The sequence below is a fragment of the Saprolegnia parasitica genome (assembly GCF_000151545.1).
Source record: "Saprolegnia parasitica CBS 223.65 unplaced genomic scaffold supercont2.83, whole genome shotgun sequence".
NCBI classification, from domain to species: Eukaryota; Oomycota; class Saprolegniomycetes; order Saprolegniales; family Saprolegniaceae; genus Saprolegnia; species Saprolegnia parasitica.
In genome coordinates this window covers 131,724-144,997 of record NW_012156477.1, presented here as the reverse complement: position 1 = coordinate 144,997, position 13,274 = coordinate 131,724, and the positions used below count along the sequence as shown (strand labels likewise).

The 13,274-nt window shown below is 58.0% G+C and overlaps 6 protein-coding genes across 6 annotated transcripts in view; 3 read left to right on the top strand and 3 right to left on the bottom strand.

Annotated features, from left to right (window-relative positions):
* Positions 1 to 2,192, bottom strand: part of SPRG_21089 (hypothetical protein) — a gene marked incomplete at both ends in the record, with an annotated part of 3,137 nt that extends 945 nt beyond the window's left edge. Inside the window, 8 exons of the mRNA XM_012351652.1 lie at positions 111 to 260; positions 309 to 420; positions 467 to 714; positions 754 to 1,128; positions 1,176 to 1,416; positions 1,467 to 1,672; positions 1,714 to 1,857; positions 1,900 to 2,192. Of these exons, the coding sequence (XP_012207042.1) occupies positions 111 to 260; positions 309 to 420; positions 467 to 714; positions 754 to 1,128; positions 1,176 to 1,416; positions 1,467 to 1,672; positions 1,714 to 1,857; positions 1,900 to 2,192 (1,769 nt within the window). The remainder of the gene's footprint in view (positions 1 to 110; positions 261 to 308; positions 421 to 466; positions 715 to 753; positions 1,129 to 1,175; positions 1,417 to 1,466; positions 1,673 to 1,713; positions 1,858 to 1,899) is intronic.
* Positions 2,193 to 2,646: 454 nt separating this feature from the next.
* Positions 2,647 to 3,696, top strand: SPRG_12134 (hypothetical protein; the record flags this gene model as incomplete). The annotated part of the gene is made up of 1 exon (XM_012351638.1): positions 2,647 to 3,696. The coding sequence occupies one exon, from the start codon at positions 2,647 to 2,649 to the stop codon at positions 3,694 to 3,696; it is 1,050 nt and encodes a 349-aa protein (XP_012207028.1).
* A 2,439-nt stretch (positions 3,697 to 6,135) lies between these two features.
* SPRG_12133 (hypothetical protein) lies at positions 6,136 to 6,897 on the top strand (the record flags this gene model as incomplete). Its single annotated transcript, XM_012351637.1, has 1 exon — positions 6,136 to 6,897. One exon carries the CDS (start codon positions 6,136 to 6,138, stop codon positions 6,895 to 6,897), a length of 762 nt encoding a protein of 253 aa, XP_012207027.1.
* Positions 6,898 to 8,093: 1,196 nt separating this feature from the next.
* Positions 8,094 to 10,055, bottom strand: SPRG_12132 (hypothetical protein). The gene is made up of 8 exons (XM_012351636.1): positions 9,986 to 10,055; positions 9,812 to 9,934; positions 9,675 to 9,761; positions 9,483 to 9,631; positions 9,214 to 9,431; positions 8,640 to 9,160; positions 8,402 to 8,575; positions 8,094 to 8,351 (listed from the first exon to the last, which is right to left on the bottom strand). The coding sequence occupies exons 1-8, from the start codon at positions 9,986 to 9,988 to the stop codon at positions 8,121 to 8,123; spliced, it is 1,506 nt and encodes a 501-aa protein (XP_012207026.1). The 5' UTR covers positions 9,989 to 10,055; the 3' UTR covers positions 8,094 to 8,120.
* Positions 10,056 to 10,892: 837 nt separating this feature from the next.
* Positions 10,893 to 11,363, bottom strand: SPRG_12131 (hypothetical protein; the record flags this gene model as incomplete). The annotated part of the gene is made up of 2 exons (XM_012351635.1): positions 10,893 to 11,093; positions 11,130 to 11,363. 2 exons carry the CDS (start codon positions 11,361 to 11,363, stop codon positions 10,893 to 10,895), a joined length of 435 nt encoding a protein of 144 aa, XP_012207025.1.
* Positions 11,364 to 12,871: 1,508 nt separating this feature from the next.
* On the top strand, positions 12,872 to 13,243 carry SPRG_12130 (hypothetical protein; the record flags this gene model as incomplete). Its single annotated transcript, XM_012351634.1, has 1 exon — positions 12,872 to 13,243. A coding segment is annotated over one exon (372 nt), but the record flags the coding sequence as incomplete, so codon positions are not given.
* Between the last annotated feature and the right edge of the window lie 31 nt (positions 13,244 to 13,274).

Genomic DNA, 13,274 nt, shown 5'->3' with positions numbered 1-13,274 from the left:
GCGACCGAGGACCGCCCGGCGGTTCATCCGTCGACGGCCGTGGTCGCAGGCGCCATACCTACGTCACCACGTGGAGTCATTGTCAAACTCTCGTTGTGCAGTCGTAGTACGCTTGGAGAAAGGCGCCACCGATGTGCTTCCAGTTGCGAGTCGCGACGCTCTGGGCAAAGGTGACGAGGCTTCCAAAGTCACTGATCGCACGGGCGTAGACGTCTTGGGCTTTGGCCGTCCAGTCGGCTCGTCCGAGCGCGTCGGGCTTGCTAGAGCGGATGTCTCACGTTGACCCGACCGTCATCCATGGCACGTACTGAAGGTCGACCCAGCGCTCGTACGTGCCAAGGCGGGACGCGGCTTCGCTGAGGCGCAACTGACTCGCATCGGCGAGCGTTGCGTTGAAACTGTCTGTTGTCCACGCCGCCGCTATCCACGCTGTGTGAGCCACTAGAATAGGGTCACATGGACCTACTTATAAAGGACGGGAGACGGTTTGCAATGTCCGTGGCGGTCGGCGGGAGGCATAGGGTGGCGACGACCACCGGCGGTAGCGCTGCGACCACGTCGTACAAGGGCGATGTCTGTTGCTGCACGAGCCGCGCGATCTGATCCGTGAAATCTTCGCCGCCGAGGTACTCTGCGAAGATCTTGCGCCACACAAACTGCGGCACGTGCACGGATCGCAGCGCCAAGACGGTCTTGTGGACCTCGTGGCGGAACCTAGGTAGGGTTAGGGTAGGGCTAGGGATCGGAACGTACGGGACGGACGTCGGGCGCGCGGCCAGCTCCCGCATGGTCCAGAGCAGCCGCAGCTCCAGACCGCTCGGAACACGAAAGAGACTCCCATGACGGCGCAGCAGCTGGTACGCGGTGGACGCGAGCGCAGACGGGCAGTCGAGCGCGCGGTGCAAGCAGGTTTCAAGCGCCGCGATACACGCGTCCGAGCGCCATCGCACGAGATCGTTGAGGAGGCGGCCAAAGTCTTTTGTGGTCGTGTTGAGCGCGACGTGGCAAGCGCCCTTGCAGAGCTTGAGCGTCGACGGGTGCGACAAGACGCGGCGAAGACCGGCCAGCGGCAGCGGCGACTGCTGCCCGCGCATCGACCGCACCCGCTTGGCAACCTCTTTGGTAAAGCTAGTACCATATCGCGCAAATGATGGAATAGGACACGATGATGATACCGATCGTAGTCGGGCTGGTACGCGGCAAACTCGAGGGCCGACATGTGCACGACACGGACGGGCAGCTCGGTTTGACGCGGCAGGATCTGCAGCGTTTCGACTGCATAGGTGCTCGGAGTCCGCCACACAATGTCTTGCAAAAGCGCTTGAATGGACGCGACATGGGCCGCATTGCTGGGGTTGATGTGGCTCCAGTACGCTGGCGCGTCAAAGGGCGGGAGGGCGAGGTACTTGGCGAGCCCTAGTTGACGGCATGTCGAGCTGTATCGGCGACGAATATAGGTTATATACCTAGCATATCGATGGGCTTGGAAAGCGGTGTCGCCGATAGCCCCCAGCGCACTTGGGCGTCGAGCGCTTGCACCATGGACGCGGCCAACGACGTGCCGGCGCCAAGAATGTCTTGCACTTCGTCAACAATAATGCGCTGCCATCGCACGTGGAAGAGCACCGAGGTCGCGCGCCCCCGCTCGCTCTGCTCGGACTGGAAGAGATGCCTACGCGCGCATGAGCGACCATGCAGGCTACGATCGTCGACCATTCGAGACCCAAGTCGTGCAGCGAGACGAGCACAACGGGCGGCGGGCGCGACGCGTCAAACGAAAGCTTCTCGTGCTTGCGCGGGTTGTATGTGAGCGTCGACCACGTGTTGGGCTCGAAATGCAGCGCCATCTCGCCGAGCCTACAAGCCTCGAAAGCCCGATGGCGACTTGCAGTCGCGTACCATTGCTGGGCGAGGAGCGCATTTGGCACAACAATCAGCGTCGGGTCGGTCGATGGATGCAGCTGCAGACAGCTCAAGGTCGTGAGCGTCTTCCCGAGGCCGGGCCCGTCGGCCAAGACGCCACCGCGCAGCGACGATGTGGCAGCCTCGCGGCCGACCATCCACGCGAGCGCAGCTTCCTGGTGCGCATGGAGCGTGGTCGACGCCTTGAGGCGCGGAGGCCGCTGGCGCAGCGAGGACGTGGCGCCACGATGCGCGCCAGTGGTCGCCTCGAGGAGCTGCGCTAGGTTCATCGACGATGGATCTTCTTGCCTTGTGGCCGCTGTCACAACCCCGAAGTTCGAAGAAGTACTTCGACGTGCACTCGTGCCTAATTAGGCACGAGTGATGGTCTTTACCTTAGGCCTAGTCCTAATTGCCACCTTGCTGTCGTCCATACTGAATTCCAGTCTAGTTTCGCCTCGTGTTGAGCGGGGTTGAGTGGCAAATGCCATTGGTGGAGCCAAATGCTACAAACACCCAACTTTGTTGCGTCATGGTCCTGTTCCGCACAGTAATAGCACGCTCTTTCATGCATGCATACAGCATGCTCGCACCGTCTCGAATGCACGTGCATGCACAGCAGCGTTTCCTTGGTATATGGTGGTGTACTGGTATCGTATTGCCTGACTGACCGTACAGAGCTGGGTGCGTTTAGACCAGTACAACTCCGCCTGTCTACGCCAGGTGTCGACACCAGAGCGGACCATGGGCGACGTGGAGCTGCGCATTGGCGACGATGCCCAAGAGACCCAGGTCGACGTGCTCACATACGAGGAGTGGGGTGCGCCGCACCTCACGTACGACGAGTACCTCGACCGCGAAGACCAGTTTCGTGCAACGGCGTTCGCGCAACACGCGGTGACCGACTATGTCCTGGTGCCGACGTCGGACCCGGGCACGCTGGACCTGCGCGGGTACCTCGAGGTCTTCAAACGGCCGGTCGTGCTTCGCCCATGGAATCCGTCGGCCGGCCTCGTCTACCTCGATGGCTGGAGCGTCGCGTCCGTGTTTACGCCGGCGCGTCACCGCAAGCAGGGCTATGCCTCCGCGATGCTCGCCGCGTTCCTTCAAAAGAAGAAGGAAGAGGACCAGTACACCGTGGTGAATCTCTACTCGGACATTGGTACGAGCTTCTACGCCGCGAGAGGCTATGTGCTCGCGCCCTCGTTGGCCATCTCGCTGCCAACGACCACGACGCCGTCGCGAGTAGAGTTGCCTCGGACGTGGACGCTTCGTCTGCTGGCCACCCACGCCGACCTCGAAGCCATTGCCGCGCACGACCGAGCGCGGGTGGCCGCCAGTCTGGCGCCCGGCGAGCTCGCTTTTCTGCTCTCGGCGGATGCGATAACGTTCTTCCACGTGCAGCACGCGTACTTTGCCCGCAAGCACTTGACGCTACCGACGCTGCCGACAACGTATGGTGTCGTGCTCGAGGACGCCGGTTCGATCCTCGGGTATCTCGTCTGGGCGCACAACTTTGAAGAAAACACGCTCGACATTCTCAAATACGCAGGGTCGCAGCCCGACGTGTTTGCTGCTTGCCTCGCCACGCTGCATGAAGAAGCCACGCAATGGGGCTTGGCCAACATTGTCTTGTGGCCCACGGACGAGATGGCGCTGCCCGCGGACGTTCGCGCGAAGGCGACGCCCCGAGACGACTCGCTCTCGATGGTGCTCGTTCGCAGTACTAGTACGCAAGAAGAAGAAGACGCGCCGTATACGTGGGTCGCGAATGAAAAGTACTTGTATGCATAATGGAATCGGTCGTACGAGCTCTCGTTGGACTCGACTTGAGCGCCTCGATGCGGACAAGAGCTCATGCGTGCCTGCTCGACAGAGAGGACGAGCCTTTGTACTCTGCGTGGCTGTATATGTCGTTTCCATTGAGTTGAAGGGCGCTTTAGCAAGCCAGACGACGGTGCTAGCCGCTCGACACCTTGCAAGGTGCTGCGCAACAGCTTCTGCGTAACGAAGCCCTTCCACTCCTATTTCATCTGGCAACCCTGCGCCACCACGTTGTCCAGCAACAAGGACGCCGACGTGTCACTCGGATGGCCCAAGACCGGGTTCTCGAGGTACGGCAGCTCTGTCCATCGGGCGGCTCCGCGGTCCCAAGTCATTTTTGGCTCAAGCCGATCGGTTGTACTGTGCTGAACCCAGTCGACACGAGAAGCCATGGTACTCGACCCTATCAACTACCGATCGCTCTCCGAGAGGCAGTACTCGAGTGTCTGACGTGGCAGCGCTACGTGGCAGTGGGGATGTCGAGATGGTTGCTACTATTATATAGTCACCCTGCTTTGTCAAGGCTCCATATCGTGCTCAGGAGGTAGCAGAAAAGCTCGTCGACGCGGCGCTCCAAGCCCCTTCCTCTCGGTGCCGTTGTCTTTAACGCCACATCCAACGTGCTCCAGAGCAGAGTTGTTGAAGCAGCGGGTCAGAAGTTCGTACGATGCAAACGCGTTTACCCTGGCTCAGCATTCTTATTCTCAATGAGAATGCTGAGTTATCGTTGCTGGTTTGCTGTCAAGTCGTCGCCACATCGTGAGGCGAGCGGCGACCGCTGGGGGTTGGCGACAGCTTGTATCTTGTACCCACGTGCGGAGACGCAGATCGCACTCGGGGTGAGATTCCTTTGGACAGCGAGCGTCCTGAACTGACACCATTGACTGTAGTGCCCCCATTAGCCTCCCAAGAGCATCGTTGTGTCTGAAACGTGCCCCCCGCCGCACGTGGTCGACGCCGAGGAATGCCATCTTTTGGGTGCTTGCGACAAAGCCACGCATTCGTCATGTTGGCGGATTTCCAAGCGATGCATGGTTGCAAGATTGCAATGATATCGAACGCGCAACTTCATGCAGACACAAAGCCAGGTTTTCCTTCAAGTCTGCTCTGAGAACGAATGCTTTCTTGTCCGTGACGCTCTTGGTTGGCACGAGACGCTTGTACTAGTACGCTAGTCGAGTCTTCTTTTTCTAGCAGCGCGCTTCGTTGTGCGTATGTAGAGGCTCTGGACGAGTAAAAAAAATCGCGCCGGGGGGCATGGGGGGCGAACCCTTGTAGAGTGTTGGACGACGACGTGGCTACGCACCCACTGGCCCGATTCTTGGGCGGAGTTTGTCGAGTATGATATTCGAGCCTTGGCAAGCAAGAGGGTACTCGGCTCGTCGCCGCACGCAGGTCTAGTGGAGCGGCCTATATGCGTTGGCTTCCATTCGCTGGCCCCTCGATACGATACATCACGGTCGCTGCTGTCTCGGGACAACAAACAGTACCGGGGTGCCCATCCCGGTGCATCGTCACGGAAGCTGTCCAACGCGTGTGGGGTGGTCGCGATGCCAGCATGCTCTACGTGGGACTGCAAATCGGAAGCATGGTGCCACGTGGTGGTGTGACACACACATCCTTTTCAAGACTGTCTCGTCGTCACCTTGCCTCTTGCCGGCGAGGGCGAGAGGCCACGTCTGATCCGATTGCATTCGTTGCGAGGCATCTCAAAGCCTCGCTTCGGTCGCCCGTGACTGCGCTACTCGAGTGGTATCCATGCTGTATTGTTTGTACCCACGAAGGCACTGTGTTGAAAGAATATACCCACGCTTGATGCGCAGATTCTTGAAGCCGCCGTGGGATCCCGCGGTATGCTCATTTCCCGTCATCGCATCGCTGCTACCAATGTCTTGATGGATGTATGGACGACCAGTGAGCCAGCGTGCGCGGCGGCCATTGAGCGACCGCCTTCTCCCATATACCCATGCAGGCATACTATCCACAGCACGCATGTCCATCCAGCACAGTCGACGAGTGCAGCGATCGCGTCAATCCAGCAACTTTTAACGAGCGCAGCGATTGCGTCAGTCCAGCAAATGCGACGAGTGCGATGATCATCTCGCCGGCGATTCGCGTTCAACGATTCATGCAGGACCACGCCTGCGCCACCGAGGCTATTCTCACGACGGTCGACACCACTTGTCGAGGCCTATTCCTCGAAGGCGACCACGCCACGGACGTCAAGGCTCTCCATGCGCGGTCAGGAACTGCCCAGTTTGCCGTTTTCAGAAAGTGCAATCTCATCGGGACGGTTTTGGTAAATGCCTTGCCACATTGACAGAAACATGCAATCGTCGGCCTGTAGGTTCTGAGGCGCGCCTGTCGCCGCCACCAGCAGCTCGGATGCATCAGTTTTCATTTGGCCGCATGCCGCTCAGTGCAATCATCAAAGCCGAACCGTGGCGTCTTTCTTGCACGGGTGCGACGCCCAAGCAAAACCACAACAACTTTCATCTCTCGCGCGTGCCACCGGCGCCGCCGTCCCATGTGCGCACGTCGCAGGCGATGCAGGCCGGTCGCCCGTACACGCTCTACTCGCTCACCGTCACGTGCCCGCTCACGCACCTGCAATGGACGACGCACAAGCGGTACCACGACTTTGTGGTGTTTCGCGAGCAGCTTCGCGCGTTCACAGCCTTCTCCAACACCATCATGGTGCCCGTCGTCGAGAAGCTCTTGCGGATCAAGTTGCCGAAGAAGCAGTGGTTCCAGCGCAAGGCCCAAAGCGTCTCGGAGCGCGCGGCGCACCTGAATGTCTTCTTGTGGAGCCTCATGGAGATGCGCACGGAAATGTGCGTCTACCGGCACAAGCACCAGCTGCAATGGCCACTCTTTGACCGCCTCCAAGCGTGCATGGAGGCGTTCCTTGAAATCCCCGACTGCCTCTGCGACATGGAGCTCCGCGAAGCGCAGCATGGAGGCGGCGACGACGACGACTGCGTCATTTGCACCAATGGCCTTCACGCGTCGCCGTCGGTCGAGCTGCCCTGTGGCCACGCTTTCCATGCCGAGTGCATTTTCGATTGGTTTTCCCAACAGCCCACGTGCCCCCTCTGTCGCTCGGTCACCGACCGAGTCATTGGGCTCTACGCGCCGCAGTCCATCGCAACCAACGAAGTCTCGTTGTAGTTTAGTCGAGTAGCTTAGTCGTATCTTATTTAAACCACCCCTTCTTCCATCATGTACGACGACGTGGTCAACGCTTGTGACCGCTTGAAAGACGGTGACAGGTGCTTGCATCCCACGCTGTTAGACCGCAGGAGACAGCGCGAGCGACGGACAGACGCGGTGCGGAGGCTACCGACGATGCTTCGATCGCGTGGCTTGTGAGTCACTGCAGACAAATAATGACAGGAGCCGACTCGGCTGCATAGATATCTCGTTGCGTTTTGATGGCCACCTGGGTATGCGGCTGGCTGCTCTGGTTTTAACGGGCCTTTCCCAATGTCGTCATTGCATCCCACGACCAGGAGGAACGCAAGGGCTGTATATGCGTGTCACTAGATGCAAAGATAATGCAGTGCAGCGCCTCTGATGGAAGCGCTGCATGGAAGGTTCACATACACGTATACTCGACGCGCAGCTGCCACGGGTCGAAACGGCTTCATCCGTGCGCGCAGGCAAGGTTGACACGCGTCGCTCAAGTCAAAGGAGCGTCACCGAAATTGATCGAGCGTCTCTGCGTTGGACGGAGAGAACGTGGGATTCGAGGTGCCTCGTGCAAGGTCAGAAGCTCGGGGCTCGTATACGAACGAGCGTTTCTTATTCTTAGAGCTACATGACGTGGCAGCGTAACAGGATGGCGTTTGGTGGTGGTGTCGACAGAAGATGCGTCAGCGCAACTCGCTCTGCAGCTCTCAGGATGATGTCACAGCCACGCGCTTGATGCCATGCGACGTATTTGATGACGCGCACGCAATGTTGAGGGGCTGAGTTTACGTCCGAGTCTTGCAAGAGGTTGGTGCACTTCTTACACTGCGATGCAATGTACACGTTGTTTCCCCTGTGTTATTACATGCAGTTATATAAAGATATGGTGGACTGTCTAAAGCGCTCGTGAGGCGATCCGGTGCGGTAGCGAGGAGGTCGTGATTTGAGATTGTGCAAGGGACCAGGTAGCGTGCACACCAAGGGTTGTCGCGGAGAGCGACCAGCGACGCGTCAATGTACACGTGTAGAAACACTACTGCGGTCCAGCGCCTTGACCTGTCGACATAGCGGCACGCACGTCAGTGGCAAGGATGGGTTCACGGACCTTCTCTTGAGATCTGCAATGTTCGGTGCTCCAATTTCTTGACTAGCACGACGCCGCCACGGCGATCGAGTAGATATGAAACAGAGCGTGTTGTGGTTTAATACTTGAAGAACGAGACACTGCCGGCGCGGGGCCCGTGCTGGTTGAGCTGGCGAATCTTCTCGTCCTTGAAGATGTTCTTGGTCTCTTTCTTGTCGGTTCGCCGCTCCTGCTTGTGCGCCTTGGCGGCCAGCTTGCGCTCCTTCTTCTCTTCCTTGGTTTCCTGGCGGTTGCGCACGAGCTGCGGCACGACCGAGCCCACGTAGCTCACCGCATCGTCGTGTTGGCTCTACTCATTTGATTTTGTATCAATGTTTCAAAAAACATGGCAGCGAGTACCTCGGCCTCTTCCGAGATGGGCGTGATGTTGAGGGGCATGCCCGTCTTGGACGAGAGGATGATATGGTTCGCGTTCTTCTTCTTCTTCTTGGGGTTCTCACGGCGCGGCTCGCGCAGCAGTGTCGGGTGGTTGTCCAGGTTCGAGTACGTGCTGACAATGGTCTCGCAGTCCCACTACAAAATACAAAAAAATCCATGAAAATCAACCAAAATCCACAAGAATGACAACTAGGTGTACCTGATCCTCGACCCGCGGCGCCAAGTACGGGTTGGTGTGCGCAATGTCGTCCATGTTGGCCAACTCGGGCTCCGCCTCCTCTTCGCTCTCGTACAAGGCGTCCTCCGCCGCGCACTCGGCGAGCACTTCTTGGAGGCGGTTGCCGGTGCGGAGCGGGTTGCCGATGCGGCCTTCGGTCTGCATAACCTCTTCTTGCAGGTGGACATAGTCCTGGACGATCGACTCGAGCAGCGCGCCTTCGAGAAGCAGCTCGCCACGCGTCTCCTCTTCGTCAAGCTCGCCAATCTCCTCGTCATCGTACTCCTCTTCCATGAGCTTTTCAAACGCCTCATCAAGCGCCCGCTGCGCGTCATCCTTGCTCTCGCCATACGCATCGTCGTCGTCGTCGTCGCTAAATTCTTCCTCGTCGTCCGAATCCAACTCGTCGTCGTCTTCGTCGTCGCTGAGGTTGCCGCGGTACTTGGGGATCCCGTCGGCGGCTGCCATGAGCTTGGCAATGTGCGCCTCGTAGTCAAAACCATCTACATCATCGACGTTGAGCTGCATCACAAGAGGTGGATGAATGAACCCATACCGGCGGCGCCATCGTCCTCGCCATTGTCCTCGGCAGCCTGCAGCATAAAGTCATCGTTGAGCTCTTCGAACGCATCTTCGTTGGTCAGCGCTTCGCGCAGATCTTCGTCCATGACGTCCTCCGTGAGTGTGATCGCCTCGAGCATACGCTCCGATTCGACCGTGTTGGACGCAAGGACGTCGTCAGGCAAGACGACGCGCTTGGAGAGGAGACCCGCGCTACAGAGAGCGATAAGTCGACTCCATGGAACGGCGAGAGGTTCTTAATACCCTTCGTCGTAGGTGCCACCGGCCGAGTAAAACTGGCCGTGGCCAATCTCCCGCATGTGCTTGGTGTAGTCGTAGCCATCGTTGACCATACCGAGCTCGTTCACAAGGTCCTGGGCGACGACGTTGCCGAAGCGCACTTGCTTGGTCGGCTACGCAAAGCGTGAGACAAAGCGGCGCGCGGCGATGGCCTACCGCCGAAGCGACGAGGTCGGGCATGTCATCGTCGTCGTCGTCGCCCGAGTCGTACGGCGCCTGCGAGCCATCGAACTCTTGCGCTTGCTAGCATACAGTAGCGTAAGCGCGCTGAGGTGCATTGCTACCTCGCCTACCGTGGCCGAGAGCAGCACAAACTTGGACGCGGTCGGGTCGTTGATGAGCGGATCGCGCTGCGAGCGATGCACGACGTGGAAGTGCTGAGCTTCCTTCTTGTTGATAAAGGCCTTCTTCTTACCCTAGTACGCCACGTGCATGAGCCACGTACGCGTCGTCGTCGGCCTGCCAACCATGGTGCGTGCGGCAGATTCGAGTCTCTCAAGCTACGTTGACCGTCTTGGTGTGCTCCAGTGTTCCACGCCTCTTTCTGATTGGTGCAGGTCGAGGCAGCGCGGCAGGCCATTGGTGGAAAGTCTATAACGCCATCGATTGGTTGAAAATAGACCAATGAGAGGCAATGATGCGATGGCACTCTCCCACGAATTCATCCGCAGCAGCAGCGAAGTCGGTGGCCGCACCGAAGACGCGCGAGCGAGCATCTTGACGCATCCAATTGATATCGACGACGAAGATGGCTAATATTGTCTTAGGGACACTATGCGCAGATTTCAGTGGGCAACAATGTCGGCGCCAGAGACGGAGGCGATGGGGGCGGGGGCGTCATGGGACGATCGACCATGGCATGCTACTTCCAGTGATAGGTACGCGGCCGACAGCAATGGTATTGAAAGTTGCTGTTGTGTGTGATACCAACCAGCTACAAAAGCCATCAAGAGAGATCTTTAGCGAAGTAAAAAGTTAAAAAGTGCGATACTTCTCGATTTATGCGTGTCATCCTTGCGCAGGGGCCATGCTAATCTTCTCTGTATCGTTCCAATTTTTACGGATGATCCCCAAAGGGATTCCTAATGATGGAGAAAAATCACGGTACCAATGAGATTTTTGATCGGCACTTCGATACCCGGTTATTCGCCGTGTTTATTCTAATTTATATCGGCCTCGTGCTGCGCTGTCGCTTACAAAGCCACACGATGCCATCGTAAACAAGCGTCCCTTGTCACTATGACACTTCACCATTCTGCCTTACATGCATGTACCAACGAGCTTGGCAACACATCATCGCTCCCTCTCAAGGCCTCAAGTCTCGCGTGTGTCAAATCGTCATTTTATATATAAGTTATACCCGTCCTTGCGTGGCTAAGCGAGGATTTTGGGTGCCGCCAGCACAGGACACGCCATGGACGAGGCCCGGATCGAGTAGCGCTCCGGGTGGCACGGCATGCCAAGGAAGACGCGCAAAAGGCCCTTAAGGACGTGCAAGAGGAAGCTCGGTTGCGTTGTGTCGGCCATCGCGTCTTCGTAAAAGCAGAGGAGCGTTGTCATCGCGCGCTCCATCTTCTTTGGGGCCCACGGCAGCCACCCGGCGGATGGGACTCGCAGCTGGAGGAGTTTCTTAAGCTCCAACGTCCAGTGCGCCTCCGCGTTGGCGTTGAGGACTTCGTTGTGGTACATCGTCGCGAGCGTTTGGCGAAGGTACTTGAGGTCTTGAATCGACTTGAGGACGGACCACGAGACGTCGCCGACCGTCAGCTGAAAGCAGTAGAGCTTCGTCGCTTCGTCGCCTTCGCACTGGCGAAGGGTGTACGTCCAGACCGCGCGGCGCGCCATTTTGAATCGAGTGTTGGTGGTGTTGTAGCAAAAGGAAAAGTGAGGATCGGTGGCACCCAACATCCACAACCAAACACAATAGGGAGCAGGGGGGACATGGAAGGCGCCTGGAAGGTGCAAAAGGTGCTCGCATCGTACTACGGGTCTTGTGGACATCAAGAGTGGACACGACAGATAGAGTCACACATGGCAGGACACAGCTGCCGGACATTGAGCCGCGCCGTAGGTAGGATTCGATCCACGTGATTGGATTTTTCTTCATTTTTTAATTTTTCCGGATGACGATCGCGCCTGGATTTCTTGCGACCCGTGTTGCTACAATTCTACTCGGCGGGTTGTACCCGGTATCCTTCCCAACTATCCAGAGCCATCGATAGCAAGTAGTTGATGTGTGGGCGCTCGTTCATATCGGTTGTGCCGTCGCCTAGAAGAGTGCGTCGTCGGCCTGGTTCCAAGAAGAGAAAGAGGTGCGACGGGACGCGAAGAACAGTAGAGCAAGAAAGCAAAGCAAGTTTTTGGCAGCCCATAGCGCTCTCCCTTAATCTGCTCGGCCGTCGACGAAGCAGTAGTGGTACGAGCGCACCAGAATAATCTGTGTCTGTGCACGTCCAGGATTCTGCACTTGAGACTCAAAGCGTCAACTTGCAGCTGCTACGCTCTCGTCGAGGTGGTGTGGACATGCTTTTGTTAAAGTGGTTCTGCGCCGCTCGTGCCACTTTTGCTTCTCGATGTTTTCTGTTGAACCGCCTAGCCTGCTACACGACCTCGGGTGCTACCAAAGCCACGCTGGTGGCACAATGACACGTGCCATACTTGTACACTTGTGGGTTGTGAGAAAGCACGAGACGTGGCGTTTGCAATCCTTGATGGACGGACTGGGCGATGCGAAATGGTGTCACGTGCACATGCAAGCTTCGCAAGGGTCATGCATCCTCGTCCGCTCCACCGAGTGGGCGCACCCACGCCAAGCCTTGTCACCGCAGAACCAGAGTGCCGATACCATCTTGGGCGCGTTCAGCCAGCCGTAGACAACGCACGTGCTGCGATGAAGCAAACGTCTCTTGAATACGATGGATGCTACGATGGCCGTCGTCAGGTACAGCACCTTTTGCTCTTTGTGGAATGAGTCCACCTTCTCCCAGAGTATTTTATCATGTCCCTTCTGTAGCCTGTTCTCTCGACGATCTAAGCCATCGACTAGAGCAGCCACTATCTCTGCATCGTCCGAACGACGAAGAACTGCCGCGTTAAGCTGCCACGTGGAAATTATTCTAGTCTGCCCATGGTGCATTGATGGAACGGCGCCTTCTTCAAGAGGAGCTATCCACGTCATTGGGCGCTGCGTGAGGTGAGCTACCTATAGCAGGTGGAGCTATGACCCCGTCCGACAGGGACAAGGTGCTGCTGCTGTGATGCACATTACCTCTGATATCCGGATGCGACGGTTTCTCAACTTGACGTTTGTATCGGATTGATGTGTCAAAGCAAAAAATATTTTCGAAGCACGGATGTTCTCGGCGCTGGGCTCGCCGAAGCTGACCAAGCACGCCGAGTGGAGCTGCAGCCAGCGCGCCGCGACGGGCGGCGCCAAGCTGCACGTCTTCCGCCTGTGCTCCAAGCTCGGGTCTTGGGACCTCGCGCGCACCTTTGTCGAGCTCGAGTTCTTCCGCGAGACGCTCCGAACACTCTACAACAGCGAGGTCAGCAGCAACAGCCACGAGTCGAACTGGCCGCGCCGCCTTCGGCACGTGTTGACACTGCCATTTCCTAGCGTCGAGTGGCTGCCATGGGCGCGCGGCCAGCTCGGGCGCTTTGTCGCGTCGCTCGTGGCCCTCCACGACGACGCCTCGCGCGTTGCGAACCCGACCTTTCTCCTCAGCGTGCTCCAGCCGCTACTTGGCAAGTTCCTCG